Here is a 26,981-nt window from a genome sequence, read left to right as displayed (position 1 = left end):
TTGGGATTGGGAGTTGTAGCCAACAAAAACTTGTCGTTGGGAAGGTGTCTCAAACTTGTCACGTTACGTCTCAAACTTGTCTCAAACTTGTGTAGACATCCCGCTTGACGGGATCAAACAGATGATAACCTTGGGATTGGGAGTTGTAGCCAACAAAAACCTGTCGTTGGGAAGGTGTCTCAAACTTGTCATGTTACGTCTTCGGGATATGCACATAGACGTCACACCCAAAGATCTTGAAATAAGAGACATCGAGCTTAGTCCCAAAGTAAGCCTCAAAAGGTGTCATACTGTCAGCGGCCGAAGTGGGAGATCGATTGAGGATGTGAACTGCGGTAGCCACTGCCTCGGTCTGCAGAAATTGATGTGTCTGTCGATGCTCCATCATGGTGCGTGTCATCTCGATCACGCTTCCGTTCTTCCGCTCCAAAATGCCCGAAGTGGGTGATCGATTGAGGATGTGAACTGCGATAGCCACTGCCTCGGCCCACAGAAATTGATGTGTCTGTCGATGCTCCATCATGGTGCGTGTCATCTCGATCACGCTTCCGTTCTTCCGCTCCAAAATGCCATTCTCTTGAGGAGTGTTGGTGTTAGCAAACTCCTGGTGAATACCCCTATCTGCACAAAAACGAGCAAACTCATTAGACACAAATTCACCACCCTTGTCTGAGCGCAAGGTCTTCAGTCGCCGGCCAAATCGGTTCTTCTCAGAGAGAAGCCAATCCTTGAAGTGAGAGAAAGCCTCTGACTTCAACGTCAGGAAATATGCCTATGTCATCCTGCTATAGTCATCTACGATCAACATAAAGTACAAGCTTTCCTTCAGGGACTCGGTCCTCATTAGGCCACAAAGATCCATAGATACAAGCTCCATAGGTGAAGTAGACCACTGCGATGCTTTGTTGGGAATCGCATCCCGATGCATTTTCCCATGAATGTAGGAGACACATGGCTGTTGACTTACTACTATGTTCCAACAAACCTCGGACATACAATCGTCGCGATGCCTTCTGAAGGCACTCATAGTTCAGGTGGCCAAACTGAGCATGCCATAGCTTGGACTGTGTGTGAGAGGTAAGAAGAAGAGAGGTAAGAGCTGTAGAAGACTTCAATTTGTAAATGCCGTTCTCCTCATACCTTGAAGAGAGAACCTTTCTCGATCCACGCAAGAACTCGAACAGCATCAATGTCAAACTCCATCAAGAGGCCAAGAGAACGTGTCTTATGAACTGAAAGCAAATGATACCCTAAACCTTGCACATGGAACATCTCGGAAGTGTAGGTACCACCACGTCCATCTGGAATCAACTGCATCTCACCCTGCGCAGCAATAGATTCAGAAGAGCTGTCTCCAATGAGAATCTGCCTTCGCAAAGGTCGCAAATGGGCAACACCAATGGGAGGAGTCATGTGCCGTGAGGCACCACTGTCCACGATCCACCTCGAGCCTAGGGAGCTGTCATCGCAGCATTACAAGTCTTCGGTGTAGAGTCCTTAATGACTGCTAAGTGTACAAAAGTAGCTGATGAGGGTGTAGCCACCGCTCCAGAATCCTTCGGGTCCTTCTTCTTGGTGTTCTTATTGTCCTTGTTGGGGCAATCCTTCTTCCAATGACCGGTCTTACCACCAATATGGCAAGTCGAGTCCTTCTCCTTGTCCTTCTTGGATTTGTTGTCCTCCTTCTTTTGGTCCTTCCCCTTCTTCTGAGAGGCTTGACCAATCAAAGCCTTTGATTTGAAAGCATTCTGTCCCTTCAACTGTTCCTCTTGGTCCAAGACCATAGGAATCAACTCTTCCCATCGAAGAGTCGACTCCCGCCCTGATGCAACAAGAGCGGAATAAAAGGTATCGAATCGTGGTAGCAACTGGGACAATAAAGTGATCGCCATGTCTTCAGAGGAAATAGGCTTCCCTGCATTTTGAACCTGCATGTGAAGCTGTTGAAGCTTGTTGATGTGTTCCCAAAGCGAAGAAGACTTATTTATGGACAAGGTCCGCATCTGCACCTCCAAAGAAACCCTCTTCATGAGGGTCATCCGGTTATACATCTGATCGAGCTCCAACCATATCTCTCGAGCCACCATCAAGTGCTCAATGTGAGCTATCACGGCTGTAGTACAAGACAAAAAAAGAAAAGAACGAATCGTGGCATTCAGTTTGTCCCAATGGGACTGGGTCTTGGTCAACTCTGCACGAGCATTGGAAGAGAGTTTGGACTCATCTCTTACCGAGGGCCTGTTAATCTCCTCCATCACAAGTTCTGCCAAATAAGACTCCAGAATGGCCAACATCATCACCTGCCAGATGCGGTAATTGTCACCATCAAGCTTCTAATCTGATGGAAGAGCCGGTAGGACAGGCACCTTCCTCTCCATGAGCGCCTAGAACTCCAAATTAGTCTTTGTAGACATGTTTACCTGCAATGCTTGTACAAACGCAAAATCAGCCCCCTCTGATTGTGTAAACGCAGCTTGCTAGGGCTCTTTTCTCTACTGCTCGAACCTTCTTCAGCCGCCGGAGGCGATGAAAAGGTAAAATCTGCAATGGAAAGCCTAAAACATAGCCTTCCTCCCCTTCGAACAGGAATAACCTGCAGCAAATTCACCAGCTGGACTCCTTTCCCGCACACCCACACTTACTTCAGCCTTGTTCTGATGTGCAGCCCTCCCACTCGCCTTCGAATGCTGAAAAGGCAGCCTTGTGTCGCGCTGAAATCTCCTCTTTAGATAGGTTCTTCAATTAGTCAGTCCGATTTCACCGCTCTGATACCATGTCAGAGTGCAGCGATGCGGAAGCGTAGGACCAAGACACAGAGACAGTGAACAGAGAGAGGAGAGAGAGAGAGGAGATAGTGAAACACAGAAAATCTGCAGTGTAGTATGCTGTATAGGAGTGTAGAAATATACACGTGTAGAGAAAATATCTGTGTGTGTCTCTGCCTTGAGGACCTCGATCTCCATCAGCCTGCGTGCCGTCAGTTACAGCAGGCTGTCTCTGTCAGATCTCAAGATCCAAGATCAAAGTGCTGGACTAAAATTGCTATAAATAGCAGTGGAAAAATGCCATGAAAATGACCAAAAAACAGGTCGGCTGCATAAAACAGTCCGACTGCTGCTGTCCCTGACCGACTCTGCTGATGTGGCACCTGTCCGACTGGTCTGTCCGTACTGCCTGCTGATGTGGCATCCTGCGCTGCTGACATGGCTCCTGTGCTGCACACTGCTGTCCAGGAAATGACTCTCTAACAGTTAGAAGGCATACAGGCTGAGCTGTCAAGGCAGCTTAGGTGGCAGCATTGGAGATTGCTTTGATACCACTGTTGGGTATGGAGGTTGCGTATGTGACCAACAAGCTATGGCAGATGGAACTCCATGAAGGAGAGAGAGAGAGAGAGAGAGAGAGAGAGAGAGAGAGAGAGAGAACTCTCGCAAGTACACAAATTGCAAGAATGAACTGACAATAGCAAGTGATAATGAAAGTACAACAACTAAGGCCTGATTGTATAGGCTAAGGTGTGTACCTAGCCTTTTGATCCTTATTTCATGCTGGGAGGTGTAAAAGGTGTTCATGCCTTTAACATTCATATAGACACATGTAAGGTGTGCTTGCACATGGGGAAAAATCACTAAAAAGGTGCAGGCTGAGGAGGAAGGCATGGTGACCAGCTGGGTGTTGGTGCAACATACAACGTGGACAGGGAAGGAGCTCAGTCAAGATTGCATAACCTAAAGAAGACGCAGCTGAGATAGTCATGATGCTCTTGCAAGATCTTTATTTGTCTAGTGAGGATACTCATTTATCTCTTGCTGCAACATTTGGCGTAATGTTAATTATATTAACCACAGGTTTTTGGTTTTTTTGATGATCATTTGCCTTCTAACTAATTCTATCTCTTCAACCGAGAAGTTTTAACCATGCTAAAGCTGACACGGTGAGCTTTTGCCTGGGATGTTTTACAGAACTATTATAAATGTACTCTGAACTATATCTTAGTCTGATTAATATTTTGCTGGCCCTCTCTCAAGTTTTCTGGTTCTTAACAGAGGCTGTGGTGGTGATGCCAACGTTTGGAGTTCAGCTGGAGACTTTCTATTATAGGTTAGTGTACCTCTTTCTTTGTTAGTGCACGTCTATTATAGAGAGAGAGAGAGAGAGAGAGAGAGAGAGAGAGAGAGAGAGAGAGAGAGAGAGATTAATTAATCAATTATTCGCATGACTTCATCATTACTTGTTTGTGATAGTGCAGAATATTATGATCCTCCAACAGATTCAGCAAGTTTTCTCTTTCCTGCTGTCATTCTTTCGACTTCTTTTGGGTTTTGTTTTTCTCAGTGGTGGTGAATATGGCTTTTGCATGCTGGCCATCCATTTGATTATTCTTTAATTTTGGCAATGTTTTACACAGACACATTGAGAGAGAGAGAGAGAGAGAGAGAGAGAGAGAGAGAGAGAGACAAAACTGGTGTAGCTCAGTTGGTAGATTGGACTTACCAGGACGTCTTGACTTCCATTTCTACATCCGTACAGTCATTTAGTAATAAGAATAAAAAGGAAAAGTTTGAATGTGGATTTGTGGGTTGATAGCTAACTTGCTTACCACTAGGCCCCTAGGGTAGCCACTGAATCACTAACAGGAAAAAAAAAAGAGAGGAGGGAGGGATGGCAAAAGTAAATGATGAGGCCAACTGAGACATGGTATATTCTTGGATAAGGTAATAAAAATAGAAGCTTTCTTTTTGAAACAAAGAGCTGTTGGCTCTCCTACTATCCTAAATTATCCAGCCTAGATTCTGATGAAGAGATCTGAGCATGCCTTTGATAGTGTCACTATTGAGACAAGTTTCCTGAAAAATGTCCTTTGTGCTGGGAGATGATAATACAGATCTTCATGCAGTCACATGGGTATTGTTTGGCGCCATGCAGGGTGCTTTGCATATTTTTATGGCTTATGAACATCCTCTTAAATGTCTATGGGACAAATAGCACAGTGCACAAGGTTAATACATTCTGATTTAGGTACGGCTAAAGGCACTATGTAAACCATGATATAGGCAAACATGATATCATAATGTGCTTGCAGCCAAGGACATACACTCACAAATTTTTTTGGTCTTCCTAGTTTATGCTCTCCACTGATTGCTCTACCTTCTCTATATGTTGTTCTCTTTCCTACTTTTCTAGCTTGGAGCTTGGCTAGTTCCATATTCTTCTCTTTGAGTGTCAGAGTAGTAAGCTTGACTTTAGTCCCTTCATGCCTCAATTGATTTAGTTGCTAGAAATTTCAGGTCTCATCTCATTGTTGAACTATTATCAATTCACATGTGAAACGTGGAGCGATACAATTATTCTTCCTTTTTTCATACTTTGTTATGGTTGAATTTATATTCTTGACCCTCCCATATGTGCACCTGCCACTCGTGCAGCTCCTGCTAGGCAATACAATTATTCTTCCTTTTTTCATACTTTGTTATATGGTTGAATTTATATGCTTGACCCTCCCATATGTGCACCTGCCACTCGTGCAGCTCCTGCTAGGCAATACAAGAATTCAGCCTGCAGGTTTTCCCTCTGTCTGATAGTTTGATCTTCTTCCACAGGAGGTTTTGGAGGCCATTCCTTGTCACCCCTATCTGACACCAACCTACCATTGTCTATTAAGAAGTCATCAATAATGACATGTGGAATAGGATTCAAGTGAGCAACGTTCTTGAGAATCCAACTTTTGTAGCTTTCTTTGTCAATCTGCAGAAATGAATAAGATGCTCTCTTAGTACACATTATAGTGCATTGTTGGCAATCAACTTCTGGAGTGCCCTTATGTTCTGTGTATGTAGTGGGAAAGTGCAACGTCGGTTCGTGCCTCTAAAGAGAATTGTAGCTGCAGTGATCAATGAGGCAGTAACACCAACTTCATGCTATTATTATCTTGCACTATTGTTGCAAGATGACACAAATCTTGTGCTGGCGTTTCGGGTAAGAACCTGTGGATCCGGTTTACTGAAACTTGTTATCATGTCAATTTGTGCTCACAAACTCACGTCTTTCGATTCATGATCCTCAATTCTGCAGGAGCTGCGACCACCTCTGAGAACGCTTGTACCAATTTGGAGAGCACTATGTGAAGCAGTTGGAAAATAGCTGGACTAGCTATTCTTGTCATGTTCAATCTTATATATCATGGAATTACACATTTTTCATTTACCACATCCACATTTCACAGCCAGCCAGCCAACTACAGATTATGGTCAATCAGAAGGGGGTGCTATTGAGCCTGCCTCTTGGAGTTAAAAGAGGTCATGAGTTAGGGTTCAAACTTTTAATCACAGGAATCTTGTCCATGATCCTACATCAGTTCTCTTTAATGAAGTAATGTTAGGCTTTCTGTTGAGGCAGTCCCTTTATGACAACAACTCGTTCAGTCCATCAGAGTTGATGGCATAAGCATTTGGGTCCAGAGAATTTTTAAATGGGGATTCATGAGCCTAAGCTATTCTAATATAGCAGATAAAGTGCATTTTGTGCTGCACGCATGTGCATGCACAACAATGTAGTCTGAGCAGAAAACATTAAATCCTCCTTAAAACTAGCTTGCACGTTTCAGGAGTATTATCACCATCGATTAAATTCGAGTACAAGCATGCTCTTAAATTTGAGGACTGAATATTCAAGGTCCCTCACAGATAAATGCTTAAATCAAAAATAAAAGGAAGAAAAGGAAAATGGTATAGTTGACTTAAACAATCGAGTTTTCTTTTGTGTTGGAATTATAAACCTGTACTTTGGATCTAATGCAGAGCTCCTATCTTCACTCTGGGGAAAATACTTTTAGTAATAAAATAGCTCCTCCATACCATGAAAATCAGAGTAAATCTTCAATGGAAGAGACTCTAACACACACACAGTGATGAGTTAGTTGAAAGTATACTGTGTAGATATTAAAGAGTGATAGCACAATACTTAAATAGAGTCGCTACATGTTAGGTCCATTATAGATTCAATGAGGGACCTCTATATGCATAGGAGTATCCGTTGTGTCTTTACCCTAGTTCCATGGTCACCATCGCAATGGGGGGTTTTGTTAGAGGGCTTCAAAATCCTCTTCTCATGGAAGGCACCTATATTCATTTAGGTTGCAAGGTCAATATTGTAGAGACGTTTGATCCATGTTTTAGAATGAACTCTTGGGGTGCTAGGTCTCTCACATTTATGTCAATTTTGGATGGCTTCATTGTTTGTGAGAACTTTGTGGTTTATTGATACAGTGATAGGTTTTGCAACTAGCAGGAGGGTTTCAAATCCCTCTTCTCACGGAAGGCACTTATATTCATTTAGGGGGTGGAGTCAACATCGTCGACTTGGATGTTTGATCCATGTTTTTGTACGAACTCTTAAGGTGCCATGTTTCTAACATGTATGCCATTTTTGGATAGGGTCACTATATGTGAGAATCTTGGTAGGCATACTCAAAGGGATGCCCTCAATCTTAGCCATTGCTCTTCCATCATGTTTTGGATTAAGTGGAGAAGAAACACCTTCAAAATTGTTCTATATTTGCTGGTACTGTGTGGTCTATTGATATATAAGCTAACATGTGCAATTGCTCAATGTTACTTCCATGTTGAAAAAATTTGGCTTTTTTAGATCGTCTTTTACATTTTAAGGCATGTACAAAGTTTTCTACTAGTGTTTTTTTTCAAGAAAGATGACTTTTTTATGTCATCATTCTTATATGGATGGGTTGTCAAAATAATGTGGAGCAACGGAAGCTAAAAGATGGAGTTGTAAACACAAATAATTGGAAAAACAAGAACAAGAATCCACGAACTCTTTTATTAAGGACTTTGAGAAAATACAATTTGTACACCAAAGTACTAGAGTGTGTACTAAGGCAATGGCATAAGCAACCATTAATTGCTCCCAACATCCCTTCTCGCTAATGGGATCTAGTGTGCATGTATTGTATGAATTTGAGATGGAGAAGATGCAACCTTTATGTAGGTTGAAATAATGTAAAACAATAAACAAGTTAGCTAGCATTTTGTGAGATCATTAATGAACATTAGTTTGTCATAGATATGTCTCCTAATGAGAAATGCAATACATTGTAATATGATGCTCATATAGCCATGAAAATTACATTGCTAACATTTTCTCTTAGCTTATAGGCGATAAGTACAAATAAAATGCACAAAGATGAAAGAGACCATGGTACAGACAAAAATGACAATCGAATATGGCCATGGATATCCAAGTAGCGGGTGATTAAGTCACAACCAAGGTGCTTTGAAAATACATTGATATTGATGTTGATTGTACCCTTGATCACATATAAGTAGAAATAGTTAAATCGGGATGCCTATTACGAACTAGGTCTATGTGGAGAGTACATCATGACCATGGATTCCTTGCTTTTGGCAAGACCATTCAAGTGTCATGTGGGAACACATCATCAGGAGCAAAGATTGCTTTCTAGCTCACCTCCCATCATGAATTTGAAAGGCAAACTAGCTCTAGGATTTGGATTGCCAGAATTCATTTGTGCTGTAGAAAGCCATGCTCAGGATCCACCACACTTGCATATGGATGAGACTAGCATGTCCGATACCTCTCTTTGAAGTAGCCAAAACACTTGAAGGGGAGTCACCAAAACAAGACGAAACCTATTTGAGTATAAGCTAGACTCACGCTCAAGTAGCATCAATGTAATGTATTGGAATTGATTGGAGAATTTAAAATTGAGGCTCATAAGGCATTAGCAGGACCATCAACATCAATAGGCAGTTTGTAGAGGACACTTTGCACTAGATGGGCTTTAAGAAGAGTGAGTGAAATTGATTTTTGTATGTGTATCACTTGGAGAATGAATGACTAGATTGTATCAATTGCCTCGAATGGGTTAGTATGCAATTGACCATAGAGGTAACAACTCTTATGGTCAACAAAGCATTGTATATAACCAGGAACTTTTGCCACACCTCAAGAGATATCCTATAAAGAGTGACCATTAGTAGGACTTCTTTGAGATAGATCGAAATGTGTTGAATATGTTTTTGCACCACCATCATCTAAATTTGGTTTCCTCATAACTGTCTTTGTTCCAATAAGATGCAAGAGAAGAGGATATTTGGAGATGCAAGGTGGACATGAAACAATATATGAGAGATGCTTTAGCACAAACCATGCTTTCATCACCCACTCCAAGTTTGATAGTTAGGGCCTTTAAGCTTTTTGCTAGTGTTACAACATGCAGAGCCCATTCATAGATGAATAAGAAGATAAGTAGGGATTTTAAAGAGAGCATTTGAGGTGCTTACAAGTAGTAAGGCCAATATGAAGAGCCAATCAATTCAAGCAAGAGGAATAGTAGGTTGAAGATTTCGACCCACATCGGGCATTCTTTCCAGATGCAATCTTGGCCAAGCTCCATAAGCTTTGGAGTTGAACCTTTAAAAAACCCCTCCCCCCATAGTGTATCGACTCAACTACACTGTCCTCCTTGAGGAGGACACTGTTAAACGAGGAGGCCATTTCCATTGGTTTGAGCATTTTTCTCGTGAAAAACATGAGCACACCTTTGGAGTTGAGCCTAAGAACATTAATACATATATTCATAGCATCCAAAGTAATATTTTGGGTACCATCATCAATCTTTTCCTCCATGCTTCAATTGATATACTTTGATAAGATCTTTTGATATTGCTTTACAAGTTAGCCTCAAGCTTGAGATTGAGGTCTTGTTTAGAGTCCATGTCATTCCTCTAAGTCATTTGTTTTGGCTACAATGATTTAGTGGACTCCATGCACATTTCACCAATCACCACTTTGTCATCTTGCTTTCTTTTGATAGTATAATGACCTCCTCCTCCTTCATGTAGCATACCCTTGCTCTTCTTGATGCTACATTTTGCCAAGTCAAATATCTCTACATCCTTGCCTTGCTCTTGGTTTACTTTGTGTAGGAGCTCGTGAGCCAAACCTCATGTAGTGTATTGCATGAGTATGTTGGCCACATGGTGGTTATTATGAATTCTTAAAAGTGAGTTAATTAGGCACATGTAGAGTAAATAGTAATTCCCATCCCCTTCACACTAACTCTTCCACTATTCCTAATAAGTTTCTTCATGTGAGCTCCAAATAGAATGTTACTACTAGCTTTGGTTAATCATAAGTGAGAAATGATTAACTGTGAATAACATAAGGTGTATTTGTGTGTGCATGCTTGTGTGTGTTTTGGGGGGGGGGGGGGGGGAGGTTAGAGGAGATGCATTTAAAAGAGAGAAAAAAGCAACGATGAGGGAGGGATGTTAGGGGGATATGCACACGCATGTGTGTGTATGTGAGTGTGTGGCATGCACATGCATGAGAGAGAGAGAGAGTTTGTCCTAAGAACACGAGTCAGAGATTGGATATGGTCCTACCACACATAAAGAGAGGCTTAAAAGATTCAAGAACATATGTGACCAAGGCACATGATCTTTTTGAGGAGGAGTTGAGACAAGAGTGGTGGATTTTAGAGAGCCTTGGTGGATGCATGAGAATGCCCAGTCCACCCTCCCTTGGCTAACAAGACAAATAGAGAGAATGTAGGAGCATAGAATTCAAGAAGGGATGAGAAATGAAGCTCTAGCAAGGTAAGTGATAAAAAAATTTCCTTATCCCTTGAAAATGACTTCGAAAGCTAAAGACATTATTCTGCCCCCAATGATCATATTTCTAACATGGTAGAGCCTACAATGTCAAAAAAAGTAACCATTCCATGTACTATCCATTCTTTGCTCAATAAGGTAGCCTTTATAGCAACATAGGGAAAGGACCAAATGGTCTATCACATTTACATTCCACATGGCAACAAAGTTCACACTTCTCAAGCCCCTTTTATGTTGGGGTGATATACCACTCTCCCTTGTAAATGTGAAGTAAGAATTAATAAATTATGAGTAAAATATGTGAAGGTTATTGCACAAAAAAGGAGGTGAATAAGAAGGCAAAACAAGACATTTATATTTAAAAAGCATTTTATGGTTGAGAACATTTATACCATCTATTAAGCAAGGCATCTAAGCATGATACCAAAGCTAAGTCAAATATCTAATCATGATGGCAAGCACTCCATGCTCCCAAGTCCAACATCTTTTTAAATCATCAATCTATTGTAATGAACCCATTTTAGCTATTGTATCATTAATCTATTGTAATGAATCCATTTTAGCTATTGTATCTCTTTTCTTACATTTAGGATCAAATTGGATCCGTAAGGGAAAAACCTAGAAACTTAAAAGAAATAACAACACCAATCGATACAAAATCAAATTGACCTAGGCTTCAAAAATGCATTGCCAGAACCATAGTCAATAGCTTTGCAAAGGTTTAGCATGATGGATATCGAAGTGTTGTTAGAGGATTTTTTGTTTGTACTGTGAACGCATCTAACAAGTCGTATACTAAATTCTTCCATGTTTTATATGCGAGATAGTTAAAGGTGGGATTTTCCAATTATTTCCTCACTGCAGTTACTTGCCAATGCATGAAAGGATAGGTGGTGAGCATGCCAAGGTCGAGATTAGGTGGAATGTCCAAGTCAAGTCATACAAGTTGGGAAGAGGAAGTTTGTGTGCATATGGCCTAAGTTAATGAAGTAAGTGACTTGTTTTGAGGCTTCTCATGCCAAAAATTTAGGGAGGGAAACATGAAGTTGAAAAAAGAAAAAAAAGTGAAAAAAAGACAAGGGCAGTAGTAGAAAAAAATGTGACTGAGTTTTGGAGCTCTTGGAGAGGCATCCATAGCTTACGAGAAAGCTAAAACAAGAGAGAAACTCAATGGGAGTGGACCTAATGACATCATGGGAGTTGGTTGATGCTTAGAAGTTGGATCTTCGATGGCGTATGCCACTATAATAGCAATAACCAATAGGGTATCTACTGTCATAAAGCATTGACAAGGGGATTCTAAATCTTCCAAGGAATTTCCTTTATGTAATGATGCTCTACTATTGTTAGATCATTGCTAAAATAAGAATCCATGGTTTTATGATAGATTGGAGGAGCAAAGGCTTTCATTTTCATTGCTCTAATAATAGTAACCAAAAGGGTATTTGCTATAACAAAGGTTTCTTAGGGTGTTCTAGGGCCTTTAGAGGCACTCCTTCCTGCATTTGGTGCTCTGGGGATGATAGAACATTGTTAGAATACGAGTACATGGTTTTATGAAGATTTGCAATAAAAATATCGTAATAGGGCTGAAGCACTAATTTGGTTTCCATATAGGGTTTTAGCATTATCTAATGTATGTTGAAGCTTGGTAGTATGCTCGATTGATAGGATGTGCTATACATGAAATTAATTGAGAATTTATGCATAGTTTTGGAGCCAAAATCATTTGAGTAAGCCTATGTAATATAGGGTTATGTCATTAAATAGGGTGTTGTTTGAGTCAAAGTCTCAAAGCTTGGGTTATGTGCATGTACTTGAGTGCATGCATGGATTGTATCTGACAAACTTTGTCATAAAAAGATTGAATCAAAGGATTTTTTGAGGGTTTCTATCTTGATACTTTGTGTCTAAACTTGATTATGTTCTTGTTTTTTCTTATTCTTTTTTACCTCCTTAAATCTCTGTACCCTTCTTGTCATAACCCTCATGATTAAGGCCCTTATAGTATGCACTTCGACATTGGTGAACTCGATGTGAAGGCCATCAGAAGATCCAAGATTTTGTGTAGACTTATAGTATGCATAAGAGGGAAAACGAAATTATTAATGCTTTGCAAAGTGTGGTTGTGGAGTTGCAAAAATTTGATGGCATGAATGTCTCCTGGTACTTGAAGGTTTATGCAAAGAAATTTGAATGGGCAAATGTACCTACATATGAGATGTAGAAATATTTTTATAAGGTTTTGGTTCTTGAAATTCGCACACAGATAAATCCAAATTCATGTGAGCCATGGGCATTCTTGGGCTACTTTCAAGTGAGCCTTAATAGATGATTATTTTATTGGTGATACAGACAAGGTTACAAAGATGACTTTTTTGGAATGGGTTGCAAAATTTTTAAAGGGACATACTGCTCCTGAGATATTGAGAAAGTTTGAGAAGCATTATGATTGGTTGGATGTTGTTTTCTTTTTCACACCTATTATTGTGCATTTTATGGCACTGTGGCCCTATGCAGCCTTGGTGCCCACCACAATAGTAACAAATAAGAGATAACTTAGGAACGTGGGATTTAGTGTATGACTGTCCATGAGACATACTTGCCCTTGTTGGGCTATGAGTCTCTACCATTGTGGTCATTCCCTTTACCATCATGTTTTCCTTTAACCATAGGTGCATGAGAAGTATAGGCAGCATCAATGTTTTTCCTATTCACTTCTTCTATAAGCAATGTGCTCTCTACATCAAGGCATCTAAATCCATCTTCAAGAGGATTAGCACTCATAGGAATATAGAATGTATCCAATATTTCAGGTAGTGTGACAAGCAAGAGTAGAGACTGAATGTTATCCTCAAATTGAATGCCTTGTGAGATAAGTTGGTTGAAAATGGACTGGAACTCATCCAAATGATTGAACATAGGCACGCCCTTCTTCATACAAAGGTCTAAACGATTCTTTAGCCAATACAATTGTGAAGCAAGACTTTGCTTGTCATAAATATCACATATCTTTTTCCATAAATCATGAGCACTACCTTTAGGCAATAACATTGAAGTAAACTTTCTTAGGCAAACACACGATACTAGTGGGCTTCCATAACTCATCAAAATATTCCTAATAATCTCTATTCCAATCTTTCAGCTCTATATCCTTGTTTTTCAATAGCGTGACTTGTTTCTTTTACACCAGTACATACCAAATGTAAGTCTTCCAATACTAGAAGTTATTGCCCTTCAAATTCTCAATGTTAATAAAGATGGCATTGTCATTGGAAGCATTTGAAACACCTACCATTATATTTTCCAATCAAAGAGAATATGGGCTACTATAATAATAGTAAACCCTAAAATTGAGCCAAAAATCATACAACAAGAAGAAGACTGATCCAATATACTATTGTCCACAAGCAATAAGCACTAGTGTGCGCAACACAAGTGTCAAATCTCAAAGAAATTACTAAAAATAAAATTTCTACATGGTTGTTTGTAAAATTGTAGTAAATGAGTATATAATTGTGGGAAAAAGGTCAAACTACAAAGATCCCATTGCTAGAGATATTCAGGTAGCAATTGGGATATACAATGCAACTAGTAGTGCAAGATAGAGCATAAATCACTAAGCTACCAAATGTTGTTAGAGATCCAAAGGTGTTAGATACACAGATGCAATGCTAAGCAAAAGAGTATCATGTACATAAGTCAATTGTGCATAAGAGATCTCCAAAAGCAATAGAGATCCATAATTTGGAACTAACTCATTGTATACGAATAATGAAGCTCAAGTATATAACAAAGAATGCATCCAAAGATCACAAACCCATCTGATAGGAGAAAATACCATCTACAAACCAAAGCTAAATCAGCCCACAAGCATCAATGTCTAAAATGACAATATATACCAAAACCAATTGAGCATGTATACATAGACAAGAGACTCCCACTATCTCAAATAGACCAAGATCTATAATGAAAATATAAAATTTCTCTCATGTAAGAAAATCTAGAATATCCAAGAGCAAAGCAAAGCTCAATTCATGTGTATCATAATATGTAGGTGCCCAATGACATGAAGCAATACTCCAGGAGCATGTACCCCCGCAATAAGTTTCCAAGCTTGATGTGATATCATTGAAGAAAATAGCCATTTCAAATATGTATTCACGTCAAATCCAAAGCTTCAAGCTAAACATAAGTGTATCCATGTATAATAGTCAATGCCAAGCATCAATACATCCATATAACATCCGCAAAGCATATGTAGGAATTCAATATATAAGCCTTCATAGTGAATGCTTCTTGCCCATAGGGTATAACAAAAAACAAAACCTTTAATGATGGATCTAGTTGAGATCTAACAAATCCAAAAGCCTTTGTAGATCATCAATACATCATCCAAGCACAATATACTTGCCTCATAAGCATCAAGAGAGCATTAATTAAGAAAATATTTGTTGCCCAAATAATAAAACAACATGCATGTCCTAAACAACAAGTCAATGGTTAATATTAAATGCTCAAAATCATGTTTGAAATTGAGGCCTTCAATGCCAAGGAGGGTGCCAAGCAAGTGACCATTGATATTGGAGCTCAATAGGAGTTGAATGACATAAATAATGTCATAAAGAGGGGTAAGTAAACTAGTGTAACTCATGCTGGTTGCTCCTAGGGTATTGGAGGCCATGGGGCTGAGCTCAAGGATTACTTGGAAAGGTGTAAGAGATCTAGAGAAATGCATTGATTAATATTGAAAAGGATAGAAGTGATTAGGAAACAACACGATTGATACATACCTTATTGGGTGGTTGATGTGTAGAAGCTGTGAATGAAGACACATGATTGATACATATCTTATTGGGTGGCTGCGGTGAATGAAGATCTATTCCTGGGATGAAGTGAATGTCGATGAAGCTCCTCGAATGCCTATTATGATATCATTTGAAAGGTGGAGCAACTATGAGAGCATAAGTGGAAGCAAGAGGAAGTAGGAGCTATGGAGTTTCAAGCAAGAGAGAGCAATATGGTATGTGGGAACTCCAACATTCATGATGTGTGACTTGCCTTTCCTTATTTTATAATCATAGAAAGAATAAAGAATAGAGTGAGATTGATGGGCAGCCACCATTTGCAATGTATAAGTATGCAAGCAATTTGTACAAAGTAAATATAGGCAGCTAGGCACATGTGGAATTTAACCCCCAACACTATGAATATTGTTTTACTATATTGTTCTACGATTACGTATAAGCACATGTATATGCATGGGTTACACATTCGCCATTACGTATATATATACCTATACATTTATTTATCTAAATGATAATGTGTATTTGTATGCTATATTTAGACAATTAAAAGCCCAATAGAATGAAGAGATGGAGTTAGAACCCTAGCCAATTGTGTTCTACCAACTAGATCCTTCATGTAGGGCCCTTCAAAATCTTGCAAGAAAGGAGCTCTTGAGCTACTTGTGCACCATAACACAAGAAAACTACATAGATTTCTTTTTAGCCATTCACAACCAGGACCTAAATGCATTGTAAGCAATCATTGGTACCCTAATCCCCCATATTTGGGATTTACAAACCATTGGGCTTGAAAAAGGATAAAAAATTTACTTTGTAACAAGAGAGCCATAAGCAAGCAAGTGTTAACTTATGGCTACAAGGTGTCATTATTGATGAGTAGCAATACCATGAAATCCTGATATGAAGAATTTGTTAAGGCACTTCGTTTTTTAGATACATTGAAAGTTCTAACTTATTTGAAGCTTGAATTCTTTTTCATCTATAATAAATATAATAAAATATTTGCTACTACCAAGAGATATGTTCTATGTAGACCTCCAAACATCTATATGCACAACATCAAGTATATTCTTGCTCACATCTCTATGATGTGAAAAGGGTTATCTTGGCTGCTTACAAACATATATACACTTTGTGAAATTCCACAACTCTAAAAGTAGGCAACCCTTTGGATTGCATTAATTTCAGCCTTTGTACATTTGCATGTCCAATACATTTGTTTCATATTTTAATGTCTGCAACTATTTCTTTGCCTTTAGCATATATAGTAGCATTCGTAAGTAGAAATTCCAACATCCAAAGTAAATATGTGGCCAACTTTACTTCCTTTTGTGACTAACTTGTAGTTATCATTAGATTATTCTATAAAACAACCTTTTATATTAAATTGAACTTGCAGTCCTTGTTCTACCATCTGACCAACATAAACTAGTCTCTTTGTGATGGATGAAACATGTAATAAATATGAGAGACTCTTTGTCTGACTATCATGCAAGGACAAGGGAACCTTTTCAATATGTGAAATTGGGTGGCATGAATCATCACCTGTCTACACATAACTTAGAATTTGTAAATCTTGCATTTCTCCAAACCATCCAATATGGTTGGTCATATGATTAGGTACACATGAATCAACATACCATACATTATCATTTGTCCTATTTTCTATAACAACATTAATCATATGTTGTATAACAAATAGACGCTCAATTTTATCTTTATTCTATCATTGAAGATAAGACATAATATCCTTGCTATAGTTTAACATTGCGGATATCATCCTTCTTGGCATAATACTTGGATGCAATATGACTTGTTTTACCACAATAATGACAAACAATAATAGAGTTGTTGAAACCTCTAGTTTGCCATCCACCTCTTCCTCTAGAGCTCCCCTACCTCTAAAGTTGCCACGGCCTCCTACAACCTACATTTCACCAAACTGTTGATTTAATCTGTTTTACTAATTATCACTAGCATATCCCATGCCACATCCTCTTGAAGAGGATATACCACATCCTCCTCTTGAACTTGAGAGAAGTGCTTGGACTTGTCCACCACTTATTTCAGATACATTAGGAAAAAAATAAACTCACAAATGGGCTCTTAAAAATAATATAGTTCAAGATGTGGGGCTTTTGGATTTTCGAATAGGAAGGCTAGATGTTAACATCCATGGAAGGGTGAATCTTCTCTCTCCAAATCTTGATTTTTAAATTAAAAAATGGATAGTGGGAGATTTAAAAAAGGGGAGAATGAATAGTACACAAATATTGAGTTTCTCTCACATCATATTTTTCCCCCTTTTTTTAGAGAATTTTTAATTTTGGTTTTTTTTCCTCTCATGAAATCAGTTTGACCCAAAAGCTGAGCAGCAGACCACTTTCCCTCTCTTCTCTATATTGGTGAATTTTCGTCTCCATTGAAGCTCCCTGGTGAGAGTAAATAAGGTTTTGAGCATTTTTCTTACCTCTGCATTTTCTTCTCTATGTAGCTCCAAATTTTGGGAAAAAACAAGTGCCTATCTCTCTTTGCATTTTCTCTTGTTTTCTATTTTTCATTAGGGTTTGATGTTATTTCTTATTGTTATTGTTGTTTTATTGCAAATGTGGTTTTGGGCAGGAGACACAGGTGCTCATCTCTCTCTCTCTCTCTCTCTCTCTCTCTGTCTCTCCCCTTTCTTCCCCCCCTCTCTATGTGTTGTTTCTCTTTTATGTTGTGTTTTCAATAGAATTTCATGTTGATTCTAATTGTTGTTTTCTTGCAGAGTTTATTTGGAGCAAGAGGCAAATGTGTTAATCTCTCTCTCTCTTTTTCTCTTTGTTTGTTTGTTTTTTTGCTGCTATCTTTTCAATACAACATGATGTTAGTTCTAACCCTTGTTGTTGTTTTATTGCAGAGATCATTTTGGGTGACATTGCATAAGTGCTCATCTCTCTCTCCCTCTCTCTTTCTCTCTCTATGTTTCCTCTTTTCTACTATTTTTTCAGTATACCTTCATGTAAATACTAACTCTTGCTATTGTCTTTTGCAAAGATCAATTTGGGCAATAGGTGCTCATTTCTTTCTCTCTCCTGCATACTCATACACACACACTTTCTTCCTTTCTGCATTTTCCCTTTTCTACTATCTTTACAATAGGGTTTGATGCCAGTTCTAAAGGATCAATTGTTATTGCAACACTTAACACAAGGTAGAGCAAAGATTCTATAGCTCAATTTACGAGTAAATCAGCCATATTTTGTGGTGCCAAAATTTAGTCATTTGATTAGTGACTTTATGTTTGATGGGATTGATGTTTTCTTTTGTCCATCATTTGCAATGGGTTTTGATAAGCAACAATTCAATCTTATCTTTGATACATCAACTTACAGGTAAATTGGCCCTATTTTGTATTGCTTCTATTCATATGATTATCTAGATTTTTTTGTTAAAAGGGATTCATGCAAGTATTTTTATTAAAAGAGTTTCATGCACGCATTTTTTTGTACATGCAAGTATTGTACAAGGCTTAGGTGAAGCACATAATTCTTGATCGACTATTTTGTTGTGGTGAGTGATTCCTTTGTGGTGGATGATATGGATTTGCTAGAAGTCGATGGTTCAAAAATCCTCTACTTTATTGGTCCTGTGTGTCCATTCAGATCTCCATGCCAATTGGCAATGATCCATGAAACTCTTATATCATATCATCCATATAACACACAAGGTGTTGAGTCATAGAATATCTCAAGTGTTAATCCAATGTGCCTATTAAGATTTGCATGCCATGTGGCTACTATCCTTGTAACAAGTACTCTGTAATATCCACATTTCATACAATGTATTGAGTCAAATTAGACTCCTATTCATTATAATGAAATTTCTTTTGGCAAAATACTTTGAGTATTCTTGTGCTATTCTTTTCATTATATTTCATGTAAATGGTATAACTAAAGTGATACCTTGAACTTGAATCTATACTTTCTATCGATGTACATATCCACATGCATTTCGATATTGATCTTTGTGTTTATTAACAAAAGCGTAAACATCTCTTAATGCCATGTTGATTTGTATGAAATATTTGTGATTACTAGACAGACATAAAATGCTTATTGTTTAGGGGTTAATACATACTTCTTTATATCTAATGCCTAGGTTGTAATACCTGAGTTTCCAATCAACCCCCATTTGATATTTCTTTCTTTGAAGCCTATCATCGTAGATCAGCTTTAGGTCAAAGCCCTCAGTTTGCCTTTGTGACATGGCCACTATCATCAGCTCCTACCTTTTCCATTTCTATGCAATTTCTTCTTTTTTTTCTGTCCGGTGCTCGATCTCTCTTTCTAACCTTGCTTGTTCCTCTCTTTCCCTTTGCATTCTACATTCTGTTTCTTCTCTCTTTCTTTGTTGTTTCTCTTGTTCTTGTGCTCTCTCTATCTCTAGTGCGGTGAGCTCTTCCATGTCCTCTTGGAGTTTTCTCATTTGTGTTTTCAGCTCCGTCTACTGTGAAACTAGGACTTTGTACTCCCTTTGCATTCCGACCAGCTCCTGGTTCTCTTCTTCCAATATTTTTTGCCATTGTTCCTCCTTAACTTCCTTGGCCCTTACCTTCGCTTTTAGTGCGTGGATTTCCTTTGGTTGCATGACCACTTGGCATGTTCTTTCTAGTTGGAAGGCAACTAACATTTCTCTTTCGATTTCCAGCTTCATCATTGCGGCTCTCTTCTCCTCTTTTGCTCTTTCCAATTGAGCATACAACTCCTTGACATGCTCGTCCTATGCTCAGTGGGTTGTGGCCTTGTGGTAGGAGTAACCTTGATTCTTGGTCTCTTGGGCCCCTGTTGAGATTTGGCATGTGCCTGTTGTTGTTTTTATTCTTGTCCATTGGAGTCCATGCATTGGACTCGGGCATTGGGGTATGTGCTTTATCGACCAAGAATTGTACCCACATGTGGGAGCTTTCGCTCAACTGCCAAGACCCGCGGACTGCTTATTGTTTCAAGCGTTCCAAGCCGAGCACTAATGGCTACCTCTCACATAGTTGACGCGCCATCCATATCTATGGGTGTATTGAGCTTATCTCCATGCCGATCGAGTTACCTCCTCTCCCGTACACTCTGGTAGCTCCACGATCCAAGTGCAAGCTTCAAGCAAGCACCATCCTCAAGCTCCACGCTCCAAGCTCCATTTCCGCGAGCAAGACAAGAGAATAGAAGAGAAGAGAAGAAGAGAGGAGAAGATGGAGAGCTTCTCCTCCCCGGTCCCTCACCCTCGCACACTCTCCCTCACACTCTCACACTCCCTCTCTCAAGCACAAGCTCAAGCAAGCAAGAAGAAGAAGAAGAATAAGAAGAATAAGAGGAGGAGACCCACTTTTGGCCACACACAATAATGAGCTTCTCATTCACTTTTCAACTTTATATACAAAACCCTAAATCCCTTTTGGGCGGTCATCCCCTTATCCTCTTTTTTACATGGCTGGTCGTGGCCTAGGCCCTTTTTCCCATTATCCTTCTATCTTCCTAGCTTCCTTCCTACCGCCCATCTACCTTTACAAATTGCATGGGTGAGAGCCTAGTGCTCTTTAAATTAAACCATGATGCGCTTGTGCTCTTTTACAAAAGTATTGACTGGCGCTTTTTCTTGTGCACCTTTTTTCTTTATTTAGAACTTTTTTACACTTCTTGTGCTTCCATATTTTTCTTGCCATACCTTCATCTTCCGTTTCACTTTTGCCTTGGCCTTTGTCTTCTGCTTTAGATTTTCCATATTTTCCACCTTGTTCGTGTGACTGTTAACATTACCCCCTCCTAGACGAGTGTCGGTCCCATGGCACTCACAGTCGTAGGTAGCAAGTGTTAGCATGCACCAAAGACGTGGGTGGCAAAGACGTCTGTGGTTGCCATGGAGGAGTGTTGGTGGTGGTGTGGTGGAAGGTCGTTGGGGGCACATTGGTGGCCTAGGTGGTTGGTGGTAGGGTTGTTGGAGTTGGTGGTAGGGTTGTTATTTGTGGGGATTGCATTGATGGTTAGTACAAGTAGCGGTTTGTTGGGGATTCTACAAATGACGATTCTTGGTGGGCTTGCAGGATGATAAAGGATAAGAATTCAGAGTTACGTGTCGATGAAGAGCGAACGACACTTTCGTTGGAGTCTTCAATACCTGTAATTGAAAACCTCTCATATGGGGTCTCTCCCTAGGGGTAGTACTAGTCTTCTTGATCGTGCACAAGACGTCGTTCAATTAGTTTGGGAGATAGGTCAAACTCTAGCAAGATGAGAGTATTGTCTTGCACTTGAGGGCCCAAACTGTGTATATATTTTGGTGCAGATATTATGTGAGTGCTTATGCATACTTAGATATTATATAGTTAGAAGACCGCGGGCTGGTTTCTCGTAACAACGTGTGGATGAAGCAAAGTTGTCCATGTTGAGAAGAAGTACATGTGAAGGTGTATGAGACATCCTTTGCATTGTGACTGCACAACGTAGCATAATTGAACACAGGGCCACCGCACTTTCGGCTGGTAGCTGCTTCTTATCTTATCTTTTTTTTTTCCTTTTTCTTTGTCTTTTTCTTGTTCTCTCTTTTTTTTTTGGGACCTGCATGAGTACAACCATTGCAATATGAGGCTATCAGCCTTTCAATGGGTTGGAAAATGTCGAGCTTCAAAGGCTCAGGAAATGGATATTACATCGATGATTGCGCCCTAGCCTCGTTGTTAGAGAAGTAGTTGTCGAGATGGGGAGGTACACTTGAGATTTTGCAACCCTCTTTGGAACGTGCGATGTTGGTACAATTGAGGTAACAATTGTCGTTAGTGTCCGGTGTAGAGTGTAACCCAAAAAGAGAAAGTGGTTATGATCATGCTTTGGGCCATGCGATGTGGGCGATCGGCAAGGGTGATTTTCACTTTCGACAGCGCAACTTTGACGCAGCTTTTTGTGAGGTTGGTGGCCTTGTGGTGACTTGGACATTAAACACTTTCGCACAAAGACCTGCTTTGTCCGGCATCCACTTGTCACTTCATGAGAGTATATGCAAGTCACATGCATCAAGTACAACGAACAGATGCAATCATGTCAAGATATTACTTTATCAAAATCCTATGATGTTGACTGCGATGCATATTCTGGTGCTTGTTAAAGACGTGGCATATATTAGCAGTAGGTAAGGAAAGTGTATATAGATGGGGAGCCTGCCCCTTTAACCATTTAAAGACAAAAAGTTATGGTAGGATGGCGTTTGTTAAGTAGCTTATATTTTATAGGGACTACTCTATTTGTACGAGACAGGGTGAGTCCGGGTGGTCGGGCGACTAGGGCTGTGCCGGTGAGGGGCTCCTGTGAGGCTGGGCCGGGAAGATATCGGTCGGGACCCGAATGGTGTAGTCCTTGGCCGCAACTGTTTCCAGAATGCTTTTAAACAATGCATTCCTGCTTGTCTTAAGCTGCCCTCTCCTCTTTTGAGCACTTGGTGCCCGAGCATCCGGTGGGGGCCTACACAGCCGGTGTTGCCATGCCCCGTGTGCTCCCTTGAGCCCTCGTCCTCTTGGCTTGGGGGGTTTTTGGCCTGCATCCTGGACGGTGTTGTTTGGGGCCTCTTTTCGGCGCATACCTCTTTAGGGTAGGCACGTAGCATTTTGGTGGGGGCGCTAGTGCCTTATGCTCCCTCCGACGGCGGAGAGCTTCCTATTCGCAGCATGGAAGTGATTACATAGTGGGTTATCAAGCGCATATGACGAGGAAGGGTGAGATGAGGCATGCAATGTTTGTTGTAGAGGGACGGCCCGCATGATGATGTTCATTTTGCCTCCAGCCATTAGCAGATCTTGGCTTATACTAAGTTGCGTGGATTGGTTGTCATGGAGTGGGGCAGGGCTCATCCTCGAAAGGATAGACCGGAAAGGGGAAAGGTGTATAGAAAGGGACGGTGCCCCATCTACACCATCAGAGATCAGAGATGTTGATCAGGGTTTCCTATGGTGGTAATGAGGGTTGCATGCCCTCCACCTGGAGGTAGGAATGGTTACATGACTTCTAAATGTGTGGTGAGAGGAGGACCTGAGGAGCTCAGCTTGTGAAACCCAACTCTTCTCCCTGTGCTTGACTATCATTGGTTGTGTGTGTTGATATTATCTATACAAGGTCACAAAATTCATTGTTTATTTATGTACATATTTACGAATTCATGTCACTTCATGAGGATAAAAACCAATTGTAGAACTCAGGATTGTACTGGTGGAGTGTGGCACACGCATCCAGTATTCGTGGTAGCTTACTCAATAACGATAGATGTTTTGCAACATCGAGTAGCATGGTACCTTATTCGAGCCTACTGGCAACATGTAACTCCTCCTCAGTGAGAACCTTATCAGCCAGAGAGTTCTCTTGGGTAGTTCTAGCTAAGTCTATACCCCGAATGGCAATCAGCACTCGAAAGGAAGTTGGTGCCCCATAGGTTGGGTCTTTTTGAGACCGCCACTTGGCCAATCGCTCCTCTAAGACTGTCATAATTTTGGCTCCTAGTTCGGCCATTGCAACACAGTATTCAAACCAATGTTTTTCAAATTGACTTCGACCCTCTGATTGTCGCTTTAGTTGCTCTATCTCTAAGAGATTTGGTTGGCAGAGCATATCATTGAATGTCACAGTTAAGCACATTTCGTCGGCTTCCTCATCAGAGGTGAGTCGCCTGCATTCATGTAGGAGCCTGTCATAGTGCTCATCCAGATGTTCTTACTCTTCCCAGGATAGGGAAAATGACAAGTATCTTCAAGCTGCTCCTTAGGGAATGCACCCATGTCCACAAGGATGTACACGTGCGAATACTTTGAGTTTAGCATCCAACTTAGTTAAGCATTCTGCAACACTTCTATGTTCAACGAGGGCTTGCTCGATTGCTATTTCATGCAAGGTTCTAGGAGTTTCCCTAGGCTTTAGCATAGTTGGGGGCTTAGGCCTAGATGAGCAAGATTGGTCAATGCTAGGATTTCTTACGCTCTTGGGGTTTCCGTGTTTTGCCTGAGGCCTTGCTACTATTGTGTCATGGTTCTCCTTGGATGTGACCAGTATAGTCTTATCACCCTGTTGTTACAGTGTTGTATCCACTCTTGATCGGTCAATGTGAGTTTTGTTGTCGGTGGATTAAGTGTTGCAAGCAACTGCTGATGATGATGGTTGCTTTGACTTATCAGAACACACGGATGTGTCTGAGGTTTCACTGTTGTTAGGGGAGATGGCAATGGGCTCATTGGTGGATGGGCGTGATGTTTTATTCCTCAGCTCTTCAATGCTCTTGGTCTCGATCTTATTGGCATCTATGACCACTTGCAACTGTCGTTGTTTTCGTTGTTTTTTCCTCTTTTTCTTGGACAATTGCGGTGTCTCCCTTAAGGACTCAGGACCCTGAACTAGGTCAATCGTTGATGTGCTTGGTTGGGCCTTAGCACTCTCTTTCTCTGGTGTGCTCTCATGGAACTTAGCTGCGACCTGTTGAACAGCCTTGCTAGGTTGATTGGTCAAATGCGCCATCTCCTTGGCCACATCTTTGAGAGGTCTCTCCTCGAACCTAGGCTTCAGGTGCTTTGGCAGTGCCAAGGGTGTCAAATATGTTGGTTGCAACACCTCTTTCACAGATGAATGGCTAAGGACATGTTCCGCAAGGGGCATCGTCACGGACAAAGGCTGTGACTAACTGTGGTTCTTGATTGGAAGTAGTAACGGCTAGTCCAGTGGACTGGCTACTGTTAGTAGATTGCGGTGTCATGTCCTCAGGAAGATCGGGAGTGGGTGTGTCTTTTGTTGCCCTTTGAGCATTCACTTGTGTAGATCGAGCCTCAATTGATCTAGTCACAATAGATTGTAGAGGCATATCCTTGGGTTGAGAGCTATAGGTTGTGTCATGTCCCACCTCTTGGACATTTGGAAGCTTAGATGGAAATAGAGGTTGGGATTGAGCAGCTGCACTTGACGACTATTGTTGTGCTTCATGTGTCCGTGTAAGGAAAGAGGATGTAGGAGACTTGGGACTCCTAAGTGGATTTGACACTGGCTGGAAGATTTGCTCGTGGCTATTAGATGATTTTGCCATTTGCTTTGTTGAGCATTTAACCTTGCCATGAGCAATGTTGTGCCTATGATGCCAGTTATCCTCTTGGGAAATCAAAGGCTCCTCCGAAACTAGTGGCTTTTTCTTACTCTCAATGATTACATCTAATAGCTGCTCATCAAGCACGCTAGGCTGAGGATCTATAGTCCCGTTTGGTTTCTTGGTTTCGATCATGAGGGGCTTGGTCACTCCAACGTTTTTGACTCGAGACTTGGTTTTTCATTTAGACCTCCTCCTATACTTCTTTGCTCTTGATACGTCCTAGCCTTCAGCTAACAAAGGAGGTTTAGCAGGGGGTTTTGGTACCTAAATCCAATGGTTACCTGCGTAATGTTAGAAGAAAAGCATAGGAACCCACTATAAGCAAGGGCATATAAGGGTAGATGAGTGTGAATAGCCCTAGGGACAGGGAAAACCCTAACCCTAGCTTAGCAGAGGCTATATAAACAGCCTATGGGTCACTATCAAGTGTGGGAGAGTGTACCCAAGTTGTACTCTAAGCAACTTAGTAAGCAAGATTTTGTTCTTGTACTTTGAGCTCTCTTCTCCCTCTTGTGCACACATTCCAATGCTGCAACTCTAGTTTGCAGCATGGTATCAGAGGCTCCTCTAATCCCCTCAGCTTCCTATACCCTCAGCTACCACTAAGTGCACATGAGCTATCATCTCCTTCATCTTATCCTTCCTTTCTCCATAGCTGCCTGCAACCTACCTCCATTGGAGGACTTGGGGAGGACAAAGGAGGCCATATCAGCTCATGCTTTCTTCTGGATATCTCTTCCCCACATCAGGGCGCAACTCCTCGTTAGGTGTACCCCTAACATTGTCCATGACTAAGCCCGACATTGCGTGGTTTCCAAAACAGGCGTAGTTTTCTAACAGTGCGAAATCCATACTGTTGTGCACGCAGCAGGCGACGCAATCCCGGAAACCATCTTGGGGCTTTGACAGCCCCCTAGTGGGCTATCCTCATCTACAAGGCTTTGTGGAAATTTTCCCTATAGAGAGAGATCTCTGACAAACCCTAACTGTGTATCCTGTGGAATCCATAGCCAGCAAGCTCTAAGCTTTACATTTTGTCATTTTTTTCACTCTGAGCTTCATTAACAGTGATTCTAATCACTGAAGCATATTCTTTGAAGCTTATTCAAAATTCAAAAGCTCTTGGGCATGCTCAATGGACATCACTAAGTGCATTGGGAAGCCGCCTACTTCCAACAGGGTTTCATTCAAGCATTTCACTAAGCTTGACATTAGTGTTTCTAAACACTAATCATGAATCATCTAATCATTTGCTTGCTGGGTATTCACTAAAATCTAGTGAGTTTTTTATTCCTCTTCATATATTGTTGTAAGGTTATGTGTACAATTATAAACACATAGATCATCATACACTAGAAGTGTATTGCATACCGTGAGTGACTTTGTT

At 40.5% G+C, this 26,981-nt stretch overlaps 1 protein-coding gene across 1 annotated transcript in view; it reads left to right on the top strand.

The window, feature by feature from the left end:
* LOC148029271 (phosphatidylinositolglycan-like protein) overlaps positions 1–6,470 on the top strand; it is a 36,146-nt gene extending 29,676 nt beyond the window's left edge. The window contains exons 3-5 of the mRNA XM_087688038.1: positions 4,047–4,101; positions 5,838–5,976; positions 6,073–6,470. Of these exons, the coding sequence (XP_087544164.1) occupies positions 4,047–4,101; positions 5,838–5,976; positions 6,073–6,141 (263 nt within the window). The 3' untranslated portion in view covers positions 6,142–6,470. The remainder of the gene's footprint in view (positions 1–4,046; positions 4,102–5,837; positions 5,977–6,072) is intronic.
* Positions 6,471–26,981: the final 20,511 nt, after the last annotated feature.

This window comes from Lygodium microphyllum, chromosome 11, assembly GCF_053477565.2.
Source record: "Lygodium microphyllum isolate KBCC chromosome 11, Lygodium_microphyllum_v1.1.10, whole genome shotgun sequence".
Lineage (NCBI taxonomy): Eukaryota > Viridiplantae > Streptophyta > Polypodiopsida > Schizaeales > Lygodiaceae > Lygodium > Lygodium microphyllum.
Note: the sequence above shows the minus strand (reverse complement) of the source record. Positions and strands in the feature narration are given on the sequence as shown.